This window comes from Petromyzon marinus, chromosome 7, assembly GCF_048934315.1.
Source record: "Petromyzon marinus isolate PM22_M1 ecotype Great Lakes invasive population chromosome 7, UKy_Petmar_22M1.pri1.0, whole genome shotgun sequence".
In the NCBI taxonomy this organism is placed as follows: Eukaryota; Metazoa; Chordata; class Hyperoartia; order Petromyzontiformes; family Petromyzontidae; genus Petromyzon; species Petromyzon marinus.
Genome location: NC_133673.1, coordinates 16,845,552 through 16,866,652, shown reverse-complemented (window position 1 = coordinate 16,866,652; position 21,101 = coordinate 16,845,552). Strand labels below are relative to the sequence as shown.

At 53.2% G+C, this 21,101-nt stretch overlaps 1 protein-coding gene across 6 annotated transcripts in view; it reads right to left on the bottom strand.

The window, feature by feature from the left end:
* LOC116940056 (tumor protein p53-inducible protein 11-like) overlaps positions 1-21,101 on the bottom strand; it is a 79,918-nt gene that overhangs the window by 36,416 nt on the left and 22,401 nt on the right. For 2 of the 6 annotated variants that reach the window (XR_012941188.1, XM_032949341.2), the window contains one exon: positions 19,292-20,611. The exons of the other annotated variants lie outside the window; for them this stretch is intronic. Coding sequence is in view for 1 of the 2 variants with exons in the window: in XM_032949341.2 (XP_032805232.1) it covers positions 20,483-20,611 (129 nt within the window). In the remaining variant the exon portion in view is untranslated. Of the gene's footprint in view, positions 1-19,291; positions 20,612-21,101 lie in introns of those variants that run through there. 6 annotated transcript variants of the gene reach the window in all.

Sequence of the window (21,101 nt, the reverse complement as noted above, 5' to 3'; positions counted from 1 at the left end):
TGTGAGTTATTGTGTCTGTGTGTCCCTGTGCTTGTGAGTTATTGTGTCTGTGTGTCCCTGTGCTTGTGAGTTATTGTGTCTGTGTGTCCCAGTACTTGTGAGTTATTGTGTGTCCCAGTGCTTGTGAGTTAGTGTGTCTGTGTGTCCCTGTGCTTGTGAGTTATTGTGTCTGTGTGTCCCAGTACTTGTGAGTTATTGTGTCTGTGTGTCCCAGTGATTGTGAGTTATTGTGTCGGTGTGTCCCAGTGCTTGTGAGTTATTGTGTCTGTGTGTCCCTGTGCTTGTGAGTTATTGTGTGTCCTAGTGCTTGTGAGTTATTGTGTCTGTGTGTCCCAGTGCTTGTGAGTTATTGTGTCTGTGTGTCACTGTGCTTGTGAGTTATTGTGTCTGTGTGTCCCAGTACTTGTGAGTTATTGTGTCTGTGTGTCCCAGTGATTGTGAGTTATTGTGTCGGTGTGTCCCAGTGCTTGTGAGTTATTGTGTCTGTGTGTTCCTGTGCTTGTGAGTTATTGTGTGTCCCAGTGCTTGTGAGTTATTGTGTCTGTGTGTCCCTGTGCTTGTGAGTTATTGTGTGTCCCAGTGCTTGTGAGTTATTGTGTCTGTGTGTCCCTGTGCTTGTGAGTTATTGTGTGTCCTAGTGCTTGTGAGTTATTGTGTCTGTGTGTCTCTGTCCTTGTGAGTTATTGTGTGTCCCAGTGCTTGTGAGTTATTGTGTCTGTGTGTCCCAGTGCTTGTGAGTTATTGTGTCTGTGTGTCACTGTGCTTGTGAGTTATTGTGTCGGTGTGTCCCTGTCCTTGTGAGTTATTGTGTCTGTGTGTCCCTGTGCTTGTGAGTTATTGTGTCTGTGTGTCCCTGTGCTTGTGAGTTATTGTGTGTCCCAGTGCTTGTGAGTTATTGTGTGTGTGTGTCCCTGTGCTTGTGAGTTATTGTGTCTGTGTGTCCCAGTGCTTGTGAGTTATTGTGTCTGTGTGTCCCTGTGCTTGTGAGTTATTGTGTCGGTGTGTCCTAGTGCTTGTTAGTTATTGTGTCTGTGTGTCCCAGTGCTTGTGAGTTATTGTGTCTGTGTGTCCCAGTGCTTGTGAGTTATTGTGTCTGTGTGTCCCAGTGCTTGTGAGTTATTGTGTCTGTGTGTCCCTGTGCTTGTGAGTTATTGTGTCTGTGTGTCCCAGTGCTTGTGAGTTATTGTGTCGGTGTGTCCCAGTGCTTGTGAGTTATTGTGTCGGTGTGTCCCAGTACTTGTGAGTTATTGTGTGTCCCAGTGCTTGTGAGTTAGTGTGTCTGTGTGTCCCTGTGCTTGTGAGTTATTGTGTCTGTGTGTCCCAGTACTTGTGAGTTATTGTGTCTGTGTGTCCCAGTGATTGTGAGTTATTGTGTCGGTGTGTCCCAGTGCTTGTGAGTTATTGTGTCTGTGTGTCCCTGTGCTTGTGAGTTATTGTGTGTCCTAGTGCTTGTGAGTTATTGTGTCTGTGTGTCCCAGTGCTTGTGAGTTATTGTGTCTGTGTGTCACTGTGCTTGTGAGTTATTGTGTCTGTGTGTCCCAGTACTTGTGAGTTATTGTGTCTGTGTGTCCCAGTGATTGTGAGTTATTGTGTCGGTGTGTCCCAGTGCTTGTGAGTTATTGTGTCTGTGTGTTCCTGTGCTTGTGAGTTATTGTGTGTCCCAGTGCTTGTGAGTTATTGTGTCTGTGTGTCCCTGTGCTTGTGAGTTATTGTGTGTCCCAGTGCTTGTGAGTTATTGTGTCTGTGTGTCCCAGTGCTTGTGAGTTATTGTGTCTGTGTGTCCCTGTGCTTGTGAGTTATTGTGTGTCCTAGTGCTTGTGAGTTATTGTGTCTGTGTGTCTCTGTCCTTGTGAGTTATTGTGTGTCCCAGTGCTTGTGAGTTATTGTGTCTGTGTGTCCCAGTGCTTGTGAGTTATTGTGTCTGTGTGTCACTGTGCTTGTGAGTTATTGTGTCGGTGTGTCCCTGTCCTTGTGAGCTATTGTGTCTGTGTGTCCCTGTGCTTGTGAGTTATTGTGTCTGTGTGTCCCTGTGCTTGTGAGTTATTGTGTGTCCCAGTGCTTGTGAGTTATTGTGTCTGTGTGTCCCTGTGCTTGTGAGTTATTGTGTCTGTGTGTCCCAGTGCTTGTGAGTTATTGTGTCTGTGTGTCCCTGTGCTTGTGAGTTATTGTGTCTGTGTGTCCCTGTGCTTGTGAGTTATTGTGTCGGTGTGTCCTAGTGCTTGTGAGTTATTGTGTCTGTGTGTCCCAGTGCTTGTGAGTTATTGTGTCTGTGTGTCCCAGTGCTTGTGAGTTATTGTGTCTGTGTGTCCCAGTGCTTGTGAGTTATTGTGTCTGTGTGTCCCTGTGCTTGTGAGTTATTGTGTCTGTGTGTCCCTGTCCTTGTGAGTTATTGTGTCTGTGTGTCCCTGTGCTTGTGAGTTATTGTGTCTGTGTGTCCCTGTGCTTGTGAGTTATTGTGTCTGTGTGTCCCAGTGCTTGTGAGTTATTGTGTCTGTGTGTCCCTGTGCTTGTGAGTTATTGTGTCTGTGTGTCCCAGTGCTTGTGAGTTATTGTGTCTGTGTGTCCCAGTGCTTGTGAGTTATTGTGTCTGTGTGTCCCAGTGCTTGTGAGTTATTGTGTCTGTGTGTCCCTGTGCTTGTGAGTTATTGTGTCTGTGTGTCCCTGTGCTTGTGAGTTATTGTGTCGGTGTGTCCCTGTGCTTGTGAGTTATTGTGTGTCCCAGTGCTTGTGAGTTAGTGTGTCTGTGTGTCCCAGTGCTTGTGAGTTATTGTGTCTGTGTGTCCCTGTGCTTGTTAGTTATTGTGTCGGTGTGTCCCAGTGCTTGTGAGTTATTGTGTCTGTGTGTCCCAGTGCTTGTGAGTTATTGTGTCTGTGTGTCCTAGTGCTTGTGAGTTATTGTCTGTGTGTCCCTGTGCTTGTGAGTTATTGTGTGTCCCTGTGCTTGTGAGTTATTGTGTCTGTGTGTCCCAGTGCTTGTGAGTTATTGTGTCTGTGTGTCCCTGTGCTTGTGAGTTATTGTGTCTGTGTGTCCCTGTGCTTGTGAGTTATTGTGTCTGTGTGTCCCAGTGCTTGTGAGTTATTGTGTGTCCCTGTGCTTGTGAGTTATTGTGTCTGTGTGTCCCTGTGCTTGTGAGTTATTGTGTCTGTGTGTCCCTGTGCTTGTGAGTTATTGTGTCTGTGTGTCCCAGTGCTTGTGAGTTATTGTGTCTGTGTGTCCCTGTGCTTGTGAGTTATTGTGTCTGTGTGTCCCTGTGCTTGTGAGTTATTGTGTCTGTGTGTCCCAGTGCTTGTGAGTTATTGTGTCTGTGTGTCCCTGTGCTTGTGAGTTATTGTGTCTGTGTGTCCCTGTGCTTGTGAGTTATTGTGTCTGTGTGTCCCTGTCCTTGTGAGTTATTGTGTCTGTGTGTCCCTGTGCTTGTGAGTTATTGTGTCTGTGTGTCCCTGTGCTTGTGAGTTATTGTGTGTCCTAGTGCTTGTGAGTTATTGTGTCTGTGTGTCCCTGTGCTTGTGAGTTATTGTGTCGGTGTGTCCCAGTGCTTGTGAGTTATTGTGTCTGTGTGTCCCTGTGCTTGTGAGTTATTGTGTCTGTGTGTCCCAGTGCTTGTGAGTTATTGTGTCTGTGTGTCCCAGTGCTTGTGAGTTATTGTGTCTGTGTGTTCCTGTGCTTGTGAGTTATTGTGTCTGTGTGTCCCTGTGCTTGTGAGTTATTGTGTCTGTGTGTCCCTGTGCTTGTGAGTTATTGTGTCGGTGTGTCCCTGTGCTTGTGAGTTATTGTGTCTGTGTGTCCCAGTGCTTGTGAGTTATTGTGTCTGTGTGTCCCTGTGCTTGTGAGTTATTGTGTCTGTGTGTCCCTGTGCTTGTGAGTTATTGTGTCTGTGTGTCCCTGTGCTTGAGTTATTGTGTCTGTGTCTCTCTGTGTTTGTGAGTTATTGTCTTTGGGCTACTGTATTTGTGGTATTGTTTCTGTGTGTTACTGAGTGTTACTGTGTTTGTGTGTTTCTGTGTTTGTGTGTTACTGTGTTTGAGTGTTACTGTGGTTGTGTGTTAATGTGTTTGTGTGTTACTGTGTTTGTGTGTTATTTTTGTGTGTTACTGTGTTTGTTACTGTGTTTGTGTGTTACTGTGTTTGCGTGTTATTTTTGTGTGTTACTGTGTTTGTGTGTTACTGCGTTTGTGTGTTATTTTGTGTGTTACCGTGTTTGTGTGTTACTGTGTTTGTGTGTTACTGTGTTTGTGTGTTACTGTGTTCGTGCAAAGGAGACAGAGAAGGGCTAGAGATTCGAATCCTGCCACTGCCCAGGTGCTTCCTGGCGGGCCGGGTGCGGGAACCCACGTGGCCCTGCAGGCGGCACGTGGAGGAGCCGCGATATTGGCACCAGCAGCAGCAGCAGCGACTCCATCAACACTTCCACACGAGCCACGGCCTTCATCCCAGAATCAACACTCCCCCTGACTATAACCCTTAAACCAAAACGAACATAATACAAATCTAATCCTAACCTTAACATCCAGACACGAATTATAATCCCAACCCTAACCCGAACACCAACGCTTACATAACCCGAACCCCGATGCAGCACAGGGCAAACCACAGCTGTGCAACATGTGTCAACCTGACCGCGCAACCACACAGCCACAGCCACCATCGACTGATGATCACCTCCAGAAACAGTCACTAGGCCCTCCTCCTTCATCCTTCCCACCCCACTCGCCCTCATCGGCCCCACCCCTCGATCGCCACCACCACTATAACCACCAACAATATAACCACTACGACCACCACTACGACCACCACTACCAACACCATTACGACCACCACCACCACTACGACCATCACTACCTCCACCACTACGTCAACCACCAATACGACCACCACCACTACGACCACCACTACCAACACCATTACGACCACCACCACCACTACGACCATCACTACCTCCACCACTACGTCAACCACCAATACGACCACCACCACTACGTCCACCACCACCATGACCACCACCACTACGACCACCACTACCAACACCACTACGACCACCACTACCACCACCACCACTACGACCACCACTACCACCACGTCCACCACCACTACGTCCACCACCAATACGACCACCACCACTACCACCACCACCAACTACGACCACCACCCATATAATGAGAGGGCCATCCTGCTCTGCCACCTCCAACTCCCCCTCGGTCCCACAGCCCCTCTCCACCTCTACTCCACCACGACCTTCCCTCTAGCGGAGCACCAACTCCATCATAGAGGCACCACCCCTCCGCGACCACCCCGTGTCCCCAGGCGCTGCCATCTCGCTGTCAGCCCCACAGACGCAGCAGGGCCCGCTGGGATCCACGTCCCGTGCCGCGTGGAGAAGCCAAATGGCACCGGGCCTCTAAATCCCCCCCCAGCCCTCACCCAACAGAGTCATGGCACGCGGCGCTATTCACGGCTCCCGCTGCTCGCTCCGAATAAGAGAATCAAATGTGCTCGTCTGGGTAATGAGCTGATGAGCGGGCGCGTGTGTATTTGTGTTAAAGTTGGCACGGTGGGGGGCACAGTTGGTGCATCTGCCAGTCATCTCAGTCAGTCAACCCATGGCTTCTTTGGGTCTGTTCCGTGACCTCCTGTCAGCGGGCCTTCGACACTTCACGTGGCCTCGAAGTGCACCTAGCATGGCACGAGTGCTGTGGTGACATCCCCGCCACTTAGTGGGGAACGAGGGGTGTTGTTGTTGTGTTTGTGTGTGAGCGGCAGTGGGGAGCAGTAGTGCAAGGGTTGGCGCGCTGCGCTACGAACCCGGCGATTCCGGTTCGGTTCCCGCTCACAGCCAACACCAGTATCTGAACCGGTCCTGGGCCTCCCAGATGTCGACTCAGCCTTAAAGGAGTACCCGGCGCAACGTGAAACATTGCCGCTCGGGAGACAAAGGCGGCCGGGCGTGGTGCTGGCCACCCATCCCCTCGTGTGTCGCACCGGCCTTCAAATCTGCTTGTTAACAGCACTTGACCCAAAAGGCCTTTGTCCCAAATATCTATGAAGTGATACGGAAGTGTTGTGTATGAGAGAGAGCGTGTCAAACGTGTGCCACATGTGGGTGTGCCCACTGTGAGTATGTGTGACAGCTTTCCCAAGTGTGTGAAAGTATGAACAGAACGCGACACAACACAGCCTAAATGTTATACAGGGGGTGGCTTCTTGGTGTGTGTCACGTGTGCGTGCGTGAGTGCTAACTGCCAACTGCGCTTGGCGAACATTTCAACCGGTTCTGGGCCTCCCTTAGGTCGACTCAGCCTGAAATAAGTCCCTGGAGCGATGTGTAAACAGAAGCTCTGGGGAGACACAGGCGGTCGGGCGTGGTGTTGACCGCCCGTCCACCCCCTCGTTTGTCTGTGGGGGGTAGTCTCTGTCGCGACTGCCTCGGCAGTCTGTTAAAGGTTACGCGGGGGATCTGTGGCTTTGTGCACGCGTGCGCGACCTTGTGTGTGTACGCGTGCGTCCGTACAAATGTTACCATGTGCTCATTAGCAGCACTTAGCATTGACCGCGGGCGGTCCCTCGTGTGAATATAATTGCATTACAATGCGGATTTACACAGTGTCTCAGTGCGTCTCTCGAGGCCCCTGTCTTATCGTGTCAGTCAAGTCATATAGGTCTCCATATGAGTGTATGGGTCTGTGCGTGAGTAATGTGTATGGCTCTCCATGTTAGTATATGGTTCTCTGCTTGAGATCCATATACTCTAAACCCACCCTCAGCGTTGAGAGGGCTCTAATAACTGTGAACTACCCCGTGCAAGGAGTGGACACTGATTTCCGAGTTTACAGCCGACGGCTGGAAAATCACTGCCCAGGAGAAAGGGGAAAATGAGTTTTGAAGGGGTCGTAGGGGGACAGTGGAGTGGGGGGGGGGCGGAAATGGAGGGGGTGGGGGTTGTGGAGAGTCTGGTCCAGCGACGTTTCTGTTCGTGGCACGTTTCTAGGCCAAGTCCGTGACGTTGACGTTGACAAATCTGTCACGGGCGTCTGCCATCCGTCACGGTAGCAGAAGCATCAGCAGCGGACGGTGATGATGATGATGATGGATGTGATGTCGACAGCGCCGCTTTGTCACAAAGGTCTTCGAATAATAGCGAAGCGTGGCTCTCATAACGAGACCGGGAAATGTAAACACAACGCGGTGAGTGGAAGAGTTACAGAGGGTCATTTCCAGTGTTTGGTGATGACCCCCCCCCACCCCCACAGTCCTAACCCCTGCCCCCACCACCTCCCCCCACCCCCGAGTTGACGGTCACCGCGCGGAGCCGTCGGGGACCGCGCGGTGACCACGGAGACGTTCGGCGTGGCGGTGGCGATGCGCGCCCGTGGTGAACCAGCGCTTTGGAGGCTAGGATTGGTGGATCACGCTAAGATTGGTGGATCACGCTAGGATTGGTGGATCACGCTAGGATTGGTGGATCACGCTAGGATTGGTGGATCACGCTAGGATTGGTGGATCACGCTAGGATTGGTGGATCACGCTAGGATTGGTGGATCACGCTAGGATTGGTGGATCACGCTAGGATTGGTGGATCACGCTAGGATTGGTGGATCACGCTAGGATTGGTGGATCACGTTAGGATTGGTGGATCACGCTAGGATTGGTGGATCACGTTAGGATTGGTGGATCACGCTAGGATTGGTGGATCACGTTAGGATTGGTGGATCACGTTAGGATTGGTGGATCACGCTAAGATTGGTGGATCACGCTAGGATTGGTGGATCACGCTAGGATTGGTGGATCACGCTAGGATTGATGGATCACGCTAGGATTGGTGGATCACGCTAAGATTGGTGGATCACGCTAGGATTGGTGGATCACGTTAGGATTGGTGGATCACGTTAGGATTGGTGGATCACGCTAAGATTGGTGGATCACGCTAGGATTGGTGGATCACGCTAGGATTGGTGGATCACGCTAAGATTGGTGGATCATGCTAGGATTGGTGGATTACGCTAAGATTGGTGGATCACGCTAGGATTGGTGGATTACGCTAAGATTGGTGGATCACGCTAGGATTGGTGGATCACGTTAGGATTGGTGGATCACGCTAAGATTGGTGGATCACGCTAGGATTGGTGGATCACGCTAGGATTGGTGGATCACGTAGGGTGGATCACGCAAAGATTGGTGGATCACGCTAAGATTAGTGGATCACGCTAGGATTGGTGGATCACGCTAGGATTGGTGGATCACGCTAGGATTGGTGGATCACGCTAGGATTTGTGGATCACGCAGATCTTTGAGCTATCCCCTCGCTTTGCGCGGTCATGGGATTTATCTGGCTATTCCGGTTTCCTCCCACACGAAGCCAACCTCTCAGTTTTTAAAAAAGGCATTTACAAAACATCCCGGGGTAGCAGGAACCTCATGAAAACAAGAGGCTTGAGACTCAGAGTGAGGCTTTTTCCAGTAAATATTAACAATGTACAGTATGCCATCAATAGAAATGCTCTATCCACTGCCAGATGAAGGAATCCCCAAGCCGTCACCGTCCGGCGATGCAGAAATCCATCTCGCTCCTGCACACGAGGCGACCTCATCGCTCCATCTCCCTCAGCGGACGTTTTTTGTTGTCATTGTAGGATGTGTCAGGCGCTCCCATTGGCTCTCGGTATAACGACTCCATGCATCGGGTTTGGCGATCGCTCCGAGGTGGAGGGGTAGCGCAGTGGTTAGCGCATGGTGCTACGAACCCGGCCACCCGAGTTCCAAGCGTGGACACGACCAACATCAGTGGCGAATAACCGAACCGGTGCTGCACCTCCCCTTCAACGAGCAGCCGTTGCGGCGTGATCACCCCAGTGCGGCCGGGCGTGGTGCCGGCCACACCATCCGCTCGCGCTCTGTGCCAGCATTCATAGGTGCCCGCTTACACTCACAGATGCTCACTAGCTGCACTTTCGCCAGCAGTCTATGTAGGCTACACGGTGGGGGGGGGGGGGGGTCCCCATCGTTGCTGAGGAGTCTTCCCTCATTATAACGTTCGCAGCGTGGGGGGGAACGCGCTGACATTAGCACGCGCGCCCATCAGCCCGTCACGACGGTGCCCCAGGCAGCTGGGCGATAAAGCCACTGACCGGCGATGACCCGTGACTCGTTCGTCATCGCGCAGATTGATCAACGTTCGCCAGCAAAGGTGATTGCGGTTTTTTTTCTCCGAAAAATTGAATTAAGGCTCCTAAACGCGTGCCGTAAAAAATTACGGCGTATGACCTTCATTTAACTCCGTGAGAGTCCATGGAGACTAATTATCTCTCAAGCAAATGACACCCGGGATACAACAGATGTAGATATCCCGGAATTGTCTTGTAGCATTATTTATGAATGCACCACTACACAAGAGGGGAGTGTAGGCGCAGTGGTGAGCGAATTGCGCTCTGAACCCCGGCGAACTGAGTTCGATTCCCAGCCACGGCTAACGCCAGGAGCCTTAATTCAAGTCGTGCATGCGCCCCAACCCACACTGACCAGCGTGGTGAAGCGCCGCTAAACATTCCCTTTGACCGACACGGCGTGGGGAGGCCCTCGGATTGTGAATGAAATAACGAAGCATCCAATAAAGGCCGCATCATTACAAGTCTACATTGCTGCAATTTATATTCAGTCCACGAAACGTAAAGGTCAGTAATTGACAGTGGAAATTGTGTTACGAAGGATTCGATTCCACAGGATCCCTAACACACACACACGTGTGTGTGTGTGTGTGTTAGGTGATACTGCGGTGACAGCGGTGCAAACGTAAAACTAACAAAGAGCGAAAACCACGACAGCCAACTGCAGGTGACTACCTCGAGGCAGCCTGCACGTGTCTCTAGCAGGTACTGGTGGCGGTGTGGTGGTGGTGGTGGTGGTAGTACACTTACTTCCTACACGTCTACCGTGACGCACACAATCATTTACACAATCAACAGAGCCAAGCAGAACCCAATGGAGAAGCAGAACCCGATGGAGAAACATCACCGCCACCAGCAGCGCTAGCATTGCAATCCACCATTAGTAGTGGCGCCACCATCACCACCAGCACCACCACAACCATCACTGCCATCAGCATCCACCGTCGCCACGATCACAGTCATCAGCGTCGATGTACGGGGCCATCCGACCCCTGTGGCTTCGATCTGCCCCCCCCCAACCACCGTTCCACGCGACGCCCCCCCCCACTCTCTGAGCTTCACGGAGACGCGTTCAGCATCACGGCTCCTGCAGGGGAGAGGGCGTCCGCGTCTGTCGCCTCTCTCGCCCGTGACGCGCCCCTGCATCCCCTCCATCCGCCCAAACAAAGCCTACTTGGGCACGCGGTGGCTGGACTGCGGGCTACAGGAGACCACAGGCAACGCACACCTCGCCTGCCAGGAAGCTTACTGATGGGCCTGTGTACAGTTCTTTCAAGAATCTGAGCTCCTCCATTGGTGTTGAGCCCAGAGCGGATCGCAGGCAGGCCAGCTTCTCAATGTTTCAAGCCGGCGCAGGTGTTCCTGTAACGGGCTCCACGTTTCTAAATCATGGAAAAGAGAGGGCAAAGCTGCTGCCGAGAAGACCGAACTCGTCGTATCGAGCGATAGACCGGGCAGCGTCCCACACGGCGTTACTTACACGGCCGATGAACCGATAATGACGCTCGGCACACACACACACACAGAGATAAGCGGTCACGCATTCGCTCGCCCTCGCTTATACATACAGAGTAAACACGCACGTGTTTGCTTTTCCACAATTCATGTCCAGCTTGCGCGGCCAATAACGTACGCGTCTTGTTTACATTGCGGTGGATGCAGATGATTGTGGTGCGTCACTCGGACGTACGTTGTTGTTGTTATCGGTGGAGGGACAGATGTGGAAGGGATGAGAGCGATGTCTGCGCAGTTACGTTGCCCTCCGTTGCGCCCGCTGCGAACTCCGCGCAGCCCGAGTCGGCTCCACGAGACTCGATTCGGTGCCGTATTCACCCGCAATCCGGCTCTGCGGGGAGGCTAGACAAGTCCACTTACAATACAACAGTGGATTCCATAGAGTACAATGTGGAGTTCTAGAGTCCAAATGCGCCAGCGTCTCAAGACGCCGTAGAGACGGACTCGGCATATTTATTTTGTAGCGAGACGAGTAGCCCGCACGTGACCCTTCCGCCAGCCAGTCAGCCAGCAAATCTTTTGTATAATATGCAGTAGCAATGGTATATGGTAATCCGAAAGCGTATCCCGAGCTTATGCGCATGATTCACGGCTCGGGTGTACGTTGGGTGGGGGGGGGCGTGACGTAGGCACGAACGAACGTGGCCCAACGCTGTGGGATGCAGATGACGTCACGATCGAGCACGCGCACTTTCTCGCCAGGCAGACAGACAGGAATCCAGGCAGGAAGTGGGTCAGGAAAAAAAACGTTGTTCTCGTATAGTATGAGAAGGAGGAGGAGGCAGTCAGTGACAAGCGGAGGAACAGAATACAGAGATGAGCCTGGTTTAGAAAAGGCGCAGGGAGAGGAGATCGTGGGTGGCAGGGGCCAGGAGCTCTTGGCCCCTGCAGGAGTGACTCCCGCGCTCCCACGTGGAGGAGGGAGGCAACAAACTCCACGTCGTAGCCCCTAGAGTCTCTGGGAACTATCATCATCATTATTGTTGTTATTTCTATTCACTCATTCATGTGAACAATTCGTCGCTTCCTTCACAGAGTAGAGAGGCCGACTCAACCACGCAAAGGATCGAGAGCAGCGGCGCGCACAACACCAGCTCGCATCAATTAATTCACTAATCAATTCACTCATTCATTCAGTAGTGACGCAGTGGTAAGAAAGCAAGAAAGCCCTGGGCACCGATGCCCGACTTGTGCGCCTCTCCGTGCGGAGTCTCTCCGTGCGGAGTCTCTCCGTGCGGAGTCTCTCCGTGCGGAGTCTCTCCGTGCGGAGTCTCTCCGTGCGGAGTCTCTCCGTGCGGAGTCTCTCCGTGCGGAGTCTCTCCGTGCGGAGTCTCTCCGTGCGGAGTCTCTGTGTGCGGAGTCTCTGTGTGCGGAGTCTCTGTGTGCGGAGTCTCTGTGTGCGGAGTCTCTCCGTGCGGAGTCTCTGTGTGCGGAGTCTCTCCGTGCGGAGTCTCTCCGTGCGGAGTCTCTCCGTGCGGAGTCTCTGTGTGCGGAGTCTCTGTGTGCGGAGTCTCTCCGTGCGAAGTCTCTCCGTGCGGAGTCTCTCCGTGCGGAGTCTCTGTGTGCGGAGTCTCTGTGTGCGGAGTCTCTGTGTGCGGAGTCTCTCCGTGCGAAGTCTCTCCGTGTGGAGTCTCTGTGTGTGGAGTCTCTCAGTGCGAAGTCTCTCCGTTCGGAGTCTCTGTGTGTGGAGTCTCTCCGTGCGGAGTCTCTCCGTGTGGAGTCTCTCCGTGCGAAGTCTCTCCGTGCGAAGTCTCTCCGTGTGGAGTCTCTCCGTGCGAAGTCTCTCCGTGTGGAGTCTCTCCGTGCGAAGTCTCTCCGTGTGGAGTCTCTGTGTGTGGAGTCTCTCAGTGCGAAGTCTCTCCGTTCGGAGTCTCTGTGTGTGGAGTCTCTGTGTGTGGAGTCTCTGTGTGTGGAGTCTCTCCGTGTGGAATCTCTGTGTGCGAAGTCTCTGTGTGTGGAGTCTCTCCGTGCGGAGTCTCTGTGTGTGGAGTCTCTGTGTGTGGAGTCTCTGTGTGTGGAGTCTCTGTGTGTGGAGTCTCTGTGTGTGCAGTCTCTGTGTGTGGAGTCTCTCTGTGCGGAGTCTCTCCGTGTGGAGTCTCTCCGTGCGGAGTCTCTGTGTGTGGAGTCTCTCCGTGTGAAGTCTCTCCGTGTGGAGTCTCTGTGTGCGGAGTCTCTCTGTGCGGAGTCTCTCCATGCGGAGTCTCTGTGTGTGGAGTCTCTCCGTGCGGAGTCTCTCCGTGTGGAGTCTCTGTGTGTGGAGTCTCTCCGTGCGAAGTCTCTGTGTGCGGAGTCTCTCCGTCTGAAGTCTCTGTGTGCGGAGTCTCTGTGTGTGGAGTCTCTGTGTGTGGAGTCTCTGTGTGTGGAGTCTCTCTGTGCGGAGTCTCTCCGTGTGGAGTCTCTCCGTATGGAGTCTCTCCGTGTGGAGTCTCTGTGTGTGGAGTCTCTCCGTGTGGAGTCTCTGTGTGTGGAGTCTCTCTGTGCGGAGTCTCTCCGTGTGAAGCCTCTGTGTGTGGAGTCTCTCCGTATGGAGTCTCTCCGTATGGAGTCTCTGTGTGTGGAGTCTCTCCGTGTGGAGTCTCTGTGTGTGGAGTCTCTCTGTGCGGAGTCTCTCCGTGTGAAGCCTCTGTGTGTGGAGTCTCTCCGTATGGAGTCTCTCCGTATGGAGTCTCTGTTTGTGGAGTCTCTCCGTGTGGAGTCTCTCCGTGCGGAGTCTCTCTGTGCGGAGTCTCTCCGTGCGGAGTCTCTCCGTGCGGAGTCTCTGTGTGCAGAGTCTCTCCGTGCGGAGTCTCTGTGTGTTCTCTCTCCGCCTGTTCTGCAATGAGGATGAGACAGGGCGGCAACTTCACCCCCCCCCTGCGAAAAACGGGCAGGACCATCCTGAAAAAGGGTCTTGCGACTCAGCGAGGATTTCCTGGGTAAACAAGCCCAATAATAAAATGAACACTTCATTAACGTGTTAGGTCATCCATCCATTCATTCGTATATGTAGTTAGTCATTCATTCACTTGCTGAATAATGCATTCATTCACGAATGCAATCACCAATCCATTCTGGAACTAGCACGTTCATTCGTTCATAGACAAATACATCTATTTAGTAATCAATTCAGTTATTAATGTATTCATTCATCCATTGATTCACAAATTAATCGTGCAAACATTCATTCACTCATTCGTTTTTTTAAGCCATTCACTCATATATAGGTGAATTTTTGTTTTGTATACTTCTTAAGTCAATCGTGACCTAATTAATTAATTCAGTGTGTAATTGTAAAAGACGAGGATGCGAGGGGAAGGTGGGGTAGGCACAAACTCTCCTTCAACGGAGAGGAAATTGGCAGAGCCGCTGAGAGGCAACAGAATTGGCACCGATTACTCGAACAAAAGGATTTCCTGCGTGGCCTGGTAATCGCGGGCATTCTAAGGCTACACGGACCTGTCAATACGTGCCCCGAGCGGGATGTTTTTCAAACGAGGTTAATTTTAATATAAAAACGCCCGATTGATTTTACAAGCAAAAACTTTGCTTTTATTCTACGTAACCTCAATAGGAAATGAAAGGCACGGTCACAGAAGTGCTGTTGTGGCCATGCAAGTCAAACTATGGAGTGCACAGTGAAACCACTGTGGTCTGTGCTCCTTTAACGGAGGAGGAGGAACACGACACGAACTCTCCCTCTAAGCCCTCTCGTGGCCAGCAGAGCTCGACAGTGACATTGAGCTGCTGCCATCATGCGAAAGAGGAGAATAGAATTCGATTTAACGGCACTTCCTCGAGCAAGACGTCTGGATATCGTGGAAGAGTAGGCCAATTAAACTGTAGGGGGGCTCTCCGTGGTTAACGCGAGCGCGTGGAGCAATCCCATCACCACGTGGGGACTGCGTCAAGTCAGAGGGGCAGCGCTCATCTCGGGCTTCATCTCCGAGCGTGGTGATGTAAACTCCACATTACAATGGCAGGGGATAGTCCATCCATAAGACGACGTGGATAACATTTTGGGCGTTTTTCTCATCTATTTAAAACGCGTTATGCAAATGAGCCTATTAAGTGTGTAGTGGGACCCGGCTGATATTCTCTGTGACGTGGCCGGCTCCGCCCTTGGCCACGCCCACCTTCCAGAATCCTCGGGAAGGAACTGGGTCCCAATCACGTGACCACCCCCAGCCCCCTCCTGGGGCCCCTTTGTAGACTTAACCGGTCACGTGTCCTCCGAGTCAACCAGAGTGCCATGGCCTCACATAACCTCATCCTTCGGCCGGCACCCACACACCCTGTCCTGTAGGATCGGCAGTGCACGCAAAGTGTGGTGCCATCCAGCGCTATCATTCAGCTCTCACCGGGCCCCTCTAGGGCCGGTACTACACCCAGCATGTTCACATCCAGCGATGTCACCTCAAGTGTCAAGGCCGTCTCTGATGAACTGGAGCCATGCGGCTGCACGTCTGCTGTGGGCCCGCGCTGCCACTGGAGACACTTCTAATGCCGCCGTCCTTCAGCAAACAAAGGAGGAACGCCAAGGCTCGGCGGTTCTCACCCCTACACCCCCCAACTCCTCTCCCTTAAGCCAGGGATGGGGAGCCTGCGGCCCCGTAGGCTGCACACGGCCCGCGACTTCATTTCAGACGACCTGCGGCCACGCGGGGCCTACCACTTTGAAATTCGGTACGGCTCGCGAACTCAATTTACCCACCACGCCGGCAAAAAATATGTTAGTCGTACTAATCGGGTCCTCGAGGGGTGTTGGGCTGGGCTGCGGCACCACGTTTACGATTCCCGTTCTCTCGGTCGCCTCTGTCACTGAACGAGCCGCTTCACCCTTAGTGCACGCGCACGTTCTTGTCGAGGTGGGCGCGTCCGTGTTCACGTGTGGGGAGCGGTGGCGCAGTGGTTAGCGCACTCGGGGACAAATCCGACCACCCGAGTTTGATTCCCACTCACGATCAATGTCAGGTGACGAGCATGTGAACCGGTACTGGGCCTCACCTAGGTCGACTCAGCCTTAAACGAGTACCTGATGCGATGCGTAGAAATCGCCACTAGGGAGACAAAGGCGTCCGGGTGTGGTGCTGGCCACCGACCCCCTCGTGTGTTCGTGCCAGCCTTCAGTGGTGCTTGATAACCGCACTTGCCCCAACAATCTGTTAAAGCTATACGGGTAATCTTTGTCGTTGTTCACGTGTGGTCGCTGACACATTAATTATAAAATGCTATTTGGCCCTGAGTAAAAAAGAGGTTACAACCCCTGCCCTGTCCCTAACTTCGTTACCCCCACCCCTGTGACCATCCAACAACAACCCGCGGGGAGGGGTATTGAGGTCGGGGAGGGGCGGGGGTGGGGGAGGATGGACTCAATTTGTGCGTAAATCTCATCTCGCCACAGACTTCCTGGAACATTTACTCGACTCGTATTACCACAAACACCACAACAACAACAATGGTAATACTATATTCTTGGTTCTTTCGGTGAAGTCACGTAGAAGGGAAACAATAAAATAATAAAAATATAAAACAATAAAATTGTATTACTTTTATTATTTTATTGCTTCCCTTCTACGTGACTTTACCGAAAGAACCAAGAATATGAATCCCTGCAGTCACGAAAGCTTTAAATCAAAATGGTAATACTGACGATAAATATTGCCGCTCGTGTCTCCAGGCCAGACTCACCCAGTGCGAGTTTTCGTTTTGGCGATGGTTCTGTCTATGGGGTGGGTAGCGAAATGCTGGGGGAATCCGAGGGCAATGCTCGCGAAATGTCACGATTTAAGTCACCCAGCCCCCAGCCTCAAAAACGTCCTCTTGTCCCCCACGTTACCCAGATGTCCCATCATTTGACCCAAACTGTTCCCACCTCTCAACTCAAACACCTTGCTGCGCCCTGGACGCTTTCAGTCATGGATTTTTGGACGAAGTGCAACGGTGGCGAGGTGGTGGCTAGGTCACCTAAAATTGCTGAAGTCCATGGTTCTTTTCTTCTCGAATCACACGTTAACCTCTGCGTGATCCATACACCATGCTGGAGTATGAGTGTGTGCTACCATTACCGCAACCACGGCCACCACAGTCGCAATCACCACCACAGTCACAACCACCACAGTCACAACCACCACAGTCACAACCACTACAGTCACAATCACTACAGTCACAATCACAATCACTACCAGTCACAATCACTACCAGTCACAACCACCACAGTCACAATCACCACATTCACAACCACCACAGTCACACCCACCACAGTCACAACCACCACAGTCACAACCACCACAGTCACAACCACCACGGTCACAACCACCATGGTCACAACCACCACAGTCACAACCACCACAGTCACAACCACCACGGCCACAACCACCACGGTCACAACCACCAAAGACAACGTCACCAACATTCTCACAACAACCACCATCACCGCCACAACCATCACCACCACCACCACCACGCCCCTGGCATCATCACGCACGCCACCAGGGTGCGTGGCGCTATCGCCTCTCTCGCCGCTCCCGAGGCAGTGGGAGCGGCGCAATCTCTGAGCAGCAGCGGGAAGGCGCTCCCCGACCCTCGGATGACCCCGCGGTCTGCGGCGTGACCTCCGGTGGACGTCACGCGCCACCACCCCGCGGATGATTGCGCAGGAGGTGGAAAAAATCCCACAAAGCGACACGCGTCATGCGCTTGGAGCTCAACGACGACAAGTTGGAATGAGGACAGCCGGGGACCGTGTTCACGTGGCACGGGGACCGTGTTCACGTGGTACGGGGACCGTGTTCACGTGGTACGGGGACCGTGTTCACGTGGCACGGGGACCGTGTTCACGTGGCACGGGGACCGTGTTCACGTGGCACGGGGACCGTGTTCACGTGGCACGGGGACCGTGTTCACGTGGCACGAGGACCGTGTTCACGTGGCACGGGATCCGTGTTCACGTGGCACGGGGACCGTGTTCACGTGGCACGGGGACCGTGTTCACGTGGCACGGAGACCGTGTTCACGTGGCACGGGGACCGTGTTCACGTGGCACGGGGACCGTGTTCACGTGGCACGGGGACCGTGTTCACGTGGCACGGAGACCGTGTTCACGTGGCACGGGGACCGTGTTCACGTGGCACGGGATCCGTGTTCACGTGGCACGGGGACCGTGTTCACGTGGCACGGGGACCGTGTTCACGTGGCACGGGGATCCGTGTTCACGTGGCACGGGGACCGTGTTCACGTGGCACGGGGACCGTGTTCACGTGGCACGGGGACCGTGTTCACGTGGCACGGGGATCCGTGTTCACGTGGCACGGGGACCGTGTTCACGTGGCACGGGGACCGTGTTCACGTGGCACGGGGACCGTGTTCACGTGGCACGGGGATCCGTGTTCACGTGGCACGGGGACCGTGTTCACGTGGCACGGGGACCGTGTTCACGTGGCACGGGGACCGTGTTCACGCGGTACGGGGACCGTGTTCACGTGGCACAGTTCGGATGGGCAGCGTTGCTGCGTTCGCTCTGTCTGTGTCTGCGACGCGGGGTCACGATAACTCGTTCCGCTGATCCGATGTAAACGAAACTTCACTCCTATCGAGCTGTGTCGAGAACCCCTCAATAATGATCGGGGACAGCAGAGCTTTGTGGGGGGATTCGGTGGCGGCTTCTCAGCGCTCCTCATCTGCGGATCTTCCTCCTGGCGCCTCGGAGTCGTGCCCTCTCGCTCCGTCTCTCTCTGTGAGAGCGAGCGAGCGAGCGGCGGTGCTTCACCAGATGACATTATTATGGGTAGGCACTTGCCCTGGAGGCAACCGGCCACATTGATCGATCGGTTTCCCCAAAAACGTGCGGGTCACAGCCGCTACTTGAGCCCCATCGGTGCATCGCGGCGTTTACAGACGCCCTGTTCCCAGCGCGCAAGGCCTCAGTGCTACCGTTACCGTGGCTAATGATATTACAGCGCATACTTCATAATATTACTTCCGAGAACAGAGGCATGTTGGGGAAACAACGCGGTTACATAATCAAACAAAAACGCGTTTCGGAATCCCTGCATAGGCACGATTGTTCTTGCTTGTCTAGACTTCGTCGTCCCTCTGTGTCCGTGGAGCGAGGGCGATAAGCACTCCGTGACTCACAACGCGGGCACAGATCGCAGGATGGGGCACCACGCCATCACTTTGGTGTTCGGCTCGGCCCACGCTGATCCGCTTCAATCTCTTCCGCCACAGCTGGCGAGGGCTCCTCGTCCACACGCCGGTCTGCTGCTCTCTCGCCCATTGTCTAGAGGCTTCCTTTCGCCTGCGCGCTCTCTGCAATGTCAAGCCTAACGATCGTGCCGTGGGGTGATGTTGTTGAGGACATTCCAAAACAACAAAAACCAACAGCTGGCAAGCGGACAGCAACAAACAGCACGATGACAGACAGTTGCAATCAAGAGCGAGATTCCATCGTGGCAACAGCTGTTGATGTCCGCTCCCCCATCGCACCCCCATTGCCCCCCCCCCTTCCCTCCCCCAACGCCCCCCTCCCATCTCCCCTCCCCCATCGCCCGGCGCTCTCTCTCCTCCTGTTAGACCCCCAGCTTGATGCACAGGAGACGCGCGACCCAATTCTTGCCACGGATATTAAAGTTGTAACAGCCTCAAGAATTGAAAAAGGTTATTTATTATACGAGGATGATGATGATCATGGGGATTCTAAAGTGAGGCATTGCGAGGGGAGAAGCGGGCAGAGAAGTGTTGTGGCATGCAATGTGGTGAGTGGGTGGGTGGGTGCATTGTTGTGATCTGCAGTGTGGTGAGTGGGTGAGTGGGTGGCTGGGTGGGTTGTTGTGACATGCAGTGTGGTGAGTGGATGGGTGAGTGGGTGGCTGGGTTGTTGTGACATGCAGTGTGGTGAGTGAGTGGGTGAGTGAGTGGGCGGGTGAGTACACGTATGTCTGTACAGTATGTTGAACTTCTTTCGCACCGTACGTAGCCAACCGTGCAAATCGGAGGTGCAGGGGAATGACAACAAACTAACACACGACGAAGTGAGTTGTGACCTGCAGTTGCAGTGTGGTGGTTGGATGAGACGAAACTGTTGCTCATTATCACCATCATCATCATCAGCCATGGCTAATCCACTGCTAGATGAGGTCCTACCCCCAAGGAGCCGCCACATCTCACGATCCTGCGATGTCATGAATACCCCCAGGATCTGCTCACGAACTGCTTTAATCGCTCCATCTCCCTCGGTAGACGGCCTATCGGATGCGTTCCATTCGTTCCACGTGGCTATCAAACGTGTTGAGACAGCGTGTCGGGTTTCCAGCAATAATAATGTTACACCTAACATGTTCATCCTCTGTCAATCCACTGCTGGATGAAGGCCTTCTCACGCCGTGTCAGTCATCCGGGTTATTTGACCATACTTCAGCGCGCTGGTTGTGAAGGCGGAGAGCACAGAAGACTACTGCACTGCCCCATGCTACCCACAACGCAACCTCTCACAGCTCTTAACACGATCGTCCATACTTCACCACACTGGTCAGCGCAGGTTGATAAAGTGCGGGGGACGGCGTGGGGGGGGGGGGGGAATACCCAAGCCCAGTTCAGATATTACCGATATCAGCCATGGCCAGGGTTCCTCGTACAGTGCGCTAACCACTGCGCCACCGCTCCCTCCCCCACCCCACGCAGAGTTCACGCGGTTTATGGGAATAGTTCACGTGGAACCGAGCTGGAGATCGACCCAGGCCCCCGCCTGGAGTCACGGAGAACCGCGGGGGACGTGGCACAAAGATGTTGGGCACAGGCGTCCAGCCAAGGAGAAATTAGTGGAAAGATCTGCCGACTATCGGCTCGCTTCCTCCAATAATCCCGCGTGTGCCGCTGGACGGAAGGTGATGGGGGAGTAGCGTGATGACGTCATCGGTATCATCAGCCACGTCACGCTGGGCACGGCTTGTCGGGGGGTTCCCGCCTGCGAGAGTGGACCGAGGAATTGGACCACGAGAAAAACAGAGTGCAGATTTAACCATACAACACCACACTGGTCAGTGCAGATGGGTGTGATTTAACCATACTTCACCACACTGGTCAGTGCAGATGGGTGTGATTTAACCATACTTCACCACACTGGTCAGTGCAGATGGGTGTGAATTAACCATACTTCACCACACTGGTCAGTGCAGATGGGTGTGAATTAACCATACTTCACCACACTGGTCAGTGCAGATGGGTGTGATTTAACCATACTTCACCACACTGGTCAGTGCAGATGGGTGTGAATTAACCATACTTCACCACACTGGTCAATGCAGATGGGTGTGATTTAACCATACTTCACCACACTGGTCAGTGCAGATGGGTGTGATTTAACCATACTTCACCACACTGGTCAGTGCAGATGGGTGTGAATTAACCATACTTCACCACACTGGTCAGTGCAGATGGGTGTGAATTAACCATAC